The 7,283-nt window shown below is 33.0% G+C and overlaps 1 protein-coding gene across 1 annotated transcript; it reads left to right on the forward strand.

Moving 5' to 3' along the window:
* Positions 1-1,265: 1,265 nt before the first annotated feature.
* On the forward strand, positions 1,266-4,301 carry LOC139846495 (ferredoxin--NADP reductase, leaf-type isozyme, chloroplastic-like). Its single transcript, XM_071835979.1, has 9 exons — positions 1,266-1,504; positions 2,275-2,515; positions 2,618-2,754; positions 2,899-2,977; positions 3,058-3,149; positions 3,358-3,435; positions 3,531-3,593; positions 3,691-3,925; positions 4,016-4,301. The coding sequence occupies exons 1-9, from the start codon at positions 1,391-1,393 to the stop codon at positions 4,081-4,083; spliced, it is 1,107 nt and encodes a 368-aa protein (XP_071692080.1). The 5' UTR covers positions 1,266-1,390; the 3' UTR covers positions 4,084-4,301.
* The last annotated feature ends 2,982 nt before the right edge of the window (positions 4,302-7,283 follow it).

Raw genomic sequence — 7,283 nt, forward strand, 5'->3', positions numbered from 1 at the left:
GAGATAATGAATGTAGTTCATTTATTCTGATTAAGTTAAGTACGTCAATATGTTTGTAAAAACAACGACAAGTTTCTTAGTCGGAATCCGTAGTTCCATGGATCATTAAACTAAACAACTTTAACATTTACATTCATTTAATACCTAAAACATATAATTAAACTGTTTTGTTTAAACAAACTCGTAGTTTCACGGGTCATTTCACTAGTATATGTATATATATCGAGATGAGGGCTAGAAATCAAAAAAAATAAAAATAAAAAGTTTCCGTTGCATGGTATGTGGGTGGGGTGAGTCCACGTCGGCAAAAGGGTACAAACACGCGGCCATTTGTTGTGTGCTAACTTCCAGCACGCGTGTCCCTTACACCCCCAACACACCGCGCTAACCCGTGTTAGGTGGTGTGTTGGGTCCAAAATCCGTACAACACGCCTGCATTGTAGACAGTCTAAAGATCATGAATGTATGCATTTACTTTTTTAAGAGTATAATATAATATAATTAATGTATATTAATATTAATGTATAATTATAGTAGAACAGAAATCATGATTGTGGCCACATAAACTCACAAGTAGGGATGGCAATGGATCGGATATGGATCGGGTGAGGCCGTATCCATATTCATATCCATATCCATTTAGTTTTTGTCAATCTATATCCATATTCATATCCGTTTAATTTCAGTTCATCCATCCATATCCATATTCAATGGATTAAGCGGGTTAATGTATATCCATTGAATAATAAAAAAATGTTATAATATTTAATAATTTGTGATTAGAATTAAACGTAATATAACAAAAATTTATATAATGTGACATAATTAAAATATATCCATAAAAACGTGTAATATTTGTCGAAAATATAACACAATTTGTTAAACTTACTATTAAACATAGAGTATGACAAATTAAATGCGTAATTTTTATGCATCTTTAATTATATATACGTGTTTTATTGCAATATTCCATGGTTAATTCATTATATAATTTCAAGAAATATATATGTGTAATTATAAATGCATTTATAATAGTAAATTTGTCTGCATATATCTATATTTATATATTTATAAATTTATTTCGGGTGTATATGTATATATCAATGGATGAAAGTTTTGCATCCATATTCATATCCGTATTCATTTAGGTTCATTCATATCAACATCCATATCCATTTATATAATCCTTACTCATTATATATCTGGTGGATCCCTACTCACAAGTGTAAAAATACAACAGAGATTTCTTATCCTCACATCTGCTTCTAATTTCCTCCATTCAAAATTAACAAAATATCCATTTCACTCACAATCACATTTTTTCATCACTCATACTATATCTTCATTTCGCTATACTCTTTTCAATCTTCATATTATTCAATCAGTCAATATGGCTTCTTCTTCTTCAGTTAGTGCTATTATCTCCCTTTCATCTTCAAAATCCACTGCTATATCATCTAGAACATCATCACTCATCTCTCAAGATAGAGTCTCTTTTACCAAGGTACTTGTACCGAAATTTCACTTTTTTATTATACTTAATGATGTTAGTTTTGCATGTTATAAATTTATTGTAATGGGTTTTGCTTAGTTTGGTATATTTTTTTTTGAAAAGCAGAATAAATATTTATTAGACACGAAATGGGCCAAAAGGCCAATACATGGACACGTTTGGCTTAGTTTGGTATATTTAGTTTTCATTAGTAGATAATTAGAGATTTGCACTCCACACTTGCTATACTTTAGCTTATATATTTTTCAAGTTTTTGAATTTTGAATAATGTTATTTATTATTTATGTAGCATCAATTTGATAATACTTCATATAAATTTGATTAGATTGTACCATTAAGATATGTGAGCAATAATGTTCATAGATATATCAAACATGAAAGCTATTAGGTAGCTATAAGTTTGTACCTTAAAATATAAATTTCAATGACAAATAAACTTCCCAGATAATGTGACCAAAAACTTGTTGCAATTTGCTTCTAAGAGTGCTGATAAGAATCAATCACAAAACCATGATCTTTAGTAATACTATAATAACTACAAATTTGGCTTGTAGATGGATTGCTTTGAACTAAAAGGATTTTTTATTATTTTGCATAAGCCATAGATTTTGTATTTGAGGTCCGAAAACTGTTATGGATACCTAGATAGGCCTAAACAGCGAAACCTTATTCGTTTACCTGTAGGAAGCTATGTGTATGATAATTTTTATCATTTCTATGTGTTGTAGTTTTCTGAAAATTTTGTCTTTGTTGACGTTTAGGTGCCATGTTACAAAAATGTATCATCAAGTGGTAAATCACTATCAATTAGAGCCCAAATTGTACAAGATACTGAGGCTCCTCCAGCTAAAGTAGAGAAAATATCAAAGAAACAAGAAGAGGGTGTGGTTACAAATAAATACCGCCCAAAGGAACCATATGTCGGTCGGTGCCTTTTAAACACGAAGATCACCGGCGATGATGCCCCCGGTGAAACTTGGCATATGGTCTTCACCACTGAGGGTACGTATGTTGTGACTCTCATAAGTCAAACTAATTAGTTTATCAACCAAAATTAATAAGCTAAGTGACATCATATAAAATTGTTTATTTTCGGTTAATTAGGTGAGATCCCATACAAGGAAGGACAATCGATTGGTGTGATTCCAGACGGGATTGATCCCAAGAACGGAAAGCCACATAAATTGAGATTGTATTCCATTGCTAGCAGTGCTATCGGTGACTTTGGTGACTCCAAAACTGTAAGCACTTAGAACAAGTTAATCGTATTATTATTATGTAATTTAAAAAAGTTAAAAAGAAAAAATAGAAGTCTGCCACTATAATGCTGAAGTGATTTGTTATGATGGTGTAATTTGAGTTTCTAAACATGGTATTTTATTTAGGTATCTTTATGTGTAAAAAGACTCGTCTACACAAATGACCAAGGCGTAGAAGTTAAAGGAGTTTGTTCGAACTTTTTATGTAAGAATAAGTTATATTCGTTTTAGGTTCTGCTTTTGTAGTGTGAATGTTTATTTTAAGAAGTTATGTTTGTAATTCAGGTGATCTAAAGCCGGGAGCTGAGGTGCAAATTACCGGCCCAGTTGGAAAAGAAATGCTTATGCCAAAGGATCCTAATGCAACTGTTATAATGGTTTGTGTTTTTCCCTTTAATAAGATTTTCATACTTACACTGTTTTTACAAATTGTAACATTTTATGTTGGGAACTATCTAAACTACTTTCAATAAGGCCAACCCTAAAATAATTCACTAGAATGTTCCAAAAAAAGGAGGATATGTTGCAATTTCTATGATCATAATAAAACATGTTTTCATTGCTAACGAACTTGTATGGTTTCAGCTTGCAACAGGAACTGGTATTGCTCCTTTCCGTTCGTTTATGTGGAAAATGTTCTTTGAAAAGCACGAAGACTATCAGGTACAATTTGTCTTTTCAATGAATTTTTTCAAATAATATTCTGTAATCAAATGTTCAAAGTATATATTCTCTCAACTTTACATCTAAAATTGCAGTTTAATGGTTTGGCATGGCTCTTTTTAGGAGTTCCCACAAGTAGTTCCTTGTTATATAAAGAGGTAAAAAAAAAAAAAAAAAAACCTCATTATTATTCATCCTGCAACGTTGTAAAAATAATGACTCCAAATTTCGATATTGGTTTGTGAAATCTGTTAGGAATTTGAGAAAATGAAGGAGATGAAACCCGATAATCTACGCGTTGACTTTGCTGTCAGTAGAGAGCAAACTAACGAAAAGGGCGAAAAAATGTACATTCAAACAAGAATGGCTCAATATGACAGAGAGCTATGGGAATTATTAAAAAAAGATAACACATTTGTGTACATGTGTGGGCTTAAGGGCATGGAGAAGGGTATTGATGACATCATGGTTACATTGGCTGCCGAAGATGGTAAGCGGTGTTAAATTACTGAAATACCCTCCAAATTGACTATCTTTTCTTATTTCTTGATATGCAATTTTCTGTTTTTATTATTGGTAGGCATCGATTGGGTACAATACAAGAAGCAGTTGAAGAAGGAGGGACAATGGAATGTTGAAGTTTACTAAGTTGGATTTGTTTCTTGTACAAATACAGCCCTCTTTGTAGATAGGTAACCTCCTATTTTTGTATTTTGCATATTTGACCTTTTATTTTCTTATATATATTTTTTACTTTCATTAACCAAGTCTGTATTTATGGGATTTTCCCACATTTTAGTTTATTATTTTTGAGGGTATGGATTATAAATGTATACTACAATTATGAAAATAAGGTTCTCTTTGAATTGTGTTGTTTTCATGCTAAGCAATGTTACAGTGAATCAAATTTCACACCAAAAAAATTCAATCACTAGGTGATTGACTAATTAATCGCAACTCAAGAATATATTTTTTTCTATTATTTATCTCTCTTCTATTATTGGTATATTTGATATTTGATATTTTATTTTATGTGTGTGAATATGTATGTGTAAAAAGGGTGTGAGTAAAGCATTTTCCTTTCATGTTTGGCATGATTATGGATCATGGCATACTTTTGCAAATTCACAACTCATGTGACAAAAGGATTCAGTGATTGAGAGAAGTCCTATTTTATTTTAACGCGTCTAATTTGATTTTCTTCGTCTAGCTCGATCGGGATGGACGTTTCGAGTGCCCATTCGAATGAATATGGAACCTTTAGATATGTAAAAGAGCTTTGCCAACAAAACGAATGTAGCTAGTAATGGTAACATAATGTTCCTCGGTTCATGATGCAGGTGTCTTCGATTTTTGGTATGTTATATTAAGGACACGAGTCATTGATCAAAAGCTGCTGAGTTTAATTAAAAACTAGCTTAGTGCGCGCGAATTCGCAGGTATATGTTGTAAATGACTAAATGTGAATCATATTATTATTTGCATGGTTTTTAGTGACCTCGACATTCATATAATATTTCTATATTTCTATATAGTTATTCAGCAAACGATAACAAAAAAACCCATAACTACAGGTACAAACATTCATTATAATTCAAAGGGTCAAGATGTATGTGGTTGGTTCAAGATGACCTATATTTTCAACTCTTTATAAGTATCTCTTAAAAAGTAATGTAGTATTTATGATTCAAAAGTTATCTATTTTTTAATTTAAAATAATTAAATAGAATTGGCAATTTTCAATCCTTATGACCTGTTCCCCTTCGATTAAGTTATTTGGTCCAAACCATAATGATCCATCCAGATGTGTATATATCAAAATTGCCATTTACAATTTTAAGGCATGGTGAACAATTTAATTTTTTAAACAATCACACATGATTTCCCTATTTAACTATATCATGTCTAACTTGAGGCACTATTTTAATATTAGATGTAATCAAAATTTCCAATTAATAATGCGGATCAGTTGTTCCAAGTCAACCCGATTAAACTCAACCTAACCCATATCCATTAAGGACCTGCCTATGTTGTCACATTTACAAAATAATAATAATAATAATAATAATAATATCAAAATGAAGTACCACTTTCAGTTATTCATATAGTACAACTTGAGGTGGAGGTTAAGGAAAAGTACCTAATTCTAGATATTGCGTAGGAAGAAATACATAGAATCAGAGAACTCCAATGACATATATGAATAAGTTGCTCTATTAGCCAAATATTAGTCACGCATACACTCTCCTACATGTATGGCCCTCATCAACAAAGAATAAGATGCTATCCAAATCTGATGTTATGGCTAAAAATCCGTCCATATGTGAAAAAACGAGACTGCCCCTCATTTAACCCCATTTAAAAACGCTTATCAGCATCAGCTGTAGTTATAGGCCGCGGCGCGGCTCCATGGCCCACGGCGCGGCTTAAAGCTGAAAAACCACATCGACACTTTTACTAAAAGTCACCGTCAGTTCATTCATTAGTCCACGACGCGGCTCAATTTTCCGCGGCGCGGCTTAACACTGAAAATCAAAGTCGACACTTTTAAAAGGATTTACCAACAGCTCCTATCCTAGCCCGCGGCGCGGCTATAGAGCCCGCGGCGCGGCTCATGTCTGGAACAGTTTTTGGGATGTTACACAAATTCACCCACCAACCAACTCAAGTATGGGCATCAGGTATAAAGGACTCCGGTCAAAATTTGTTGGGTCAACCAACAAACGTATTACGTACCATCCACTTAAATTTATTGATGAAGAGGATGAAACCTACCCAGTCAAGAGGATTCATTTTCTCAACTGCCAAGCTCTGTTCAGAAGTGGGCCATGCACTTATAATCTCTAGCGCTACAACTCCAAAGGCAAAAACAACAGCCTTTTCGTTAAGTAGTTCAGGCATTGCATACATTGGTGAGAGATGCCCACCACATTCATAAATCTCACACGTGTTATATGAATATATGATACTTACATTTTATCACCAGGCCACCAAACTTTTATCCTTTTCCCTACCAACTTTTCACCAAGCTCGACAGACAGAGCCTGAATCAGTATATAGATTTGTATAATCTAGTTGACAATTAGCATAATACTTGGAATAATGAGTTGTTCATGCTTGTTTTCATAGGAAAAATATGATTCTAGGCACATAGTAATATTGTATTACCTTTTTCTTCGATTGAGTGTCATTTCTCTTGCGTTTTCCCTTCACATTTGTCACAGATTTGGGCGGCATTGATGAATAGTCGAATGAAACTTCATCTTGAGAGTGAAGGTTAACCATATCCCTAGATTCAAGTTGACAACACCTGACAGTAAACAGCTTATTATCGATTTCCTCTGGACACTCAACTTATATCTTGTGAGTTGTACATGAAATAGTATCTCCCAATGAATTCTCAACTTCTACAGCCTTCATGAATTTTTTTTTTAAACTTTGCTATAGTAGTAATATCAAATGTGACCAACAATATTCAAGTTTGAAGAAACTCGGTATGATAGCAGAAAATATCTGCGAAGATTATATATGATTAATGTAAGAGTATAAGTATGATCAAGAGTGACAAACACCTTAATGTCATTTTCTGAGGTGGTTTTACAGATACATGCAACCCATTTGGAATAATCATAAAGTGCAATGCTTGTTTCTCGTCTCATTTTCCTGATATGTGGTTGCCAATATTGCCCTTGACCAAATTTCCCACCTTTCTTCACCCGAAGGTGATACAATGCAACGAATCGCTTCCTATTTTGCTGAAGCCCTTGCTAACCGAATCCTCAAAATATGACATGGAATATACAAAGCTCTGCATTCCACTAATAACATTTCATTTTCCCATGACAAAA

This window comes from Rutidosis leptorrhynchoides, chromosome 5, assembly GCF_046630445.1.
Source record: "Rutidosis leptorrhynchoides isolate AG116_Rl617_1_P2 chromosome 5, CSIRO_AGI_Rlap_v1, whole genome shotgun sequence".
In the NCBI taxonomy this organism is placed as follows: domain Eukaryota; kingdom Viridiplantae; phylum Streptophyta; class Magnoliopsida; order Asterales; family Asteraceae; genus Rutidosis; species Rutidosis leptorrhynchoides.

What these genes read in the sequence shown, in the direction of transcription:
- LOC139846495 (XM_071835979.1), top strand. Translation starts at nt 1,391, where the DNA reads ATGGCTTCTTCTTCTTCAGTTAGTGCTATTATCTCCCTTTCATCTTCA. An exon ending in ACTTTGGTGACTCCAAAACT is followed by an intron (nt 2,755 to 2,898) that starts GTAAGCACTTAG and finishes TATTTTATTTAG; the next exon opens with GTATCTTTATGTGTAAAAAG. An exon ending in AAAAGCACGAAGACTATCAG is followed by an intron (nt 3,436 to 3,530) that starts GTACAATTTGTC and finishes CTAAAATTGCAG; the next exon opens with TTTAATGGTTTGGCATGGCT.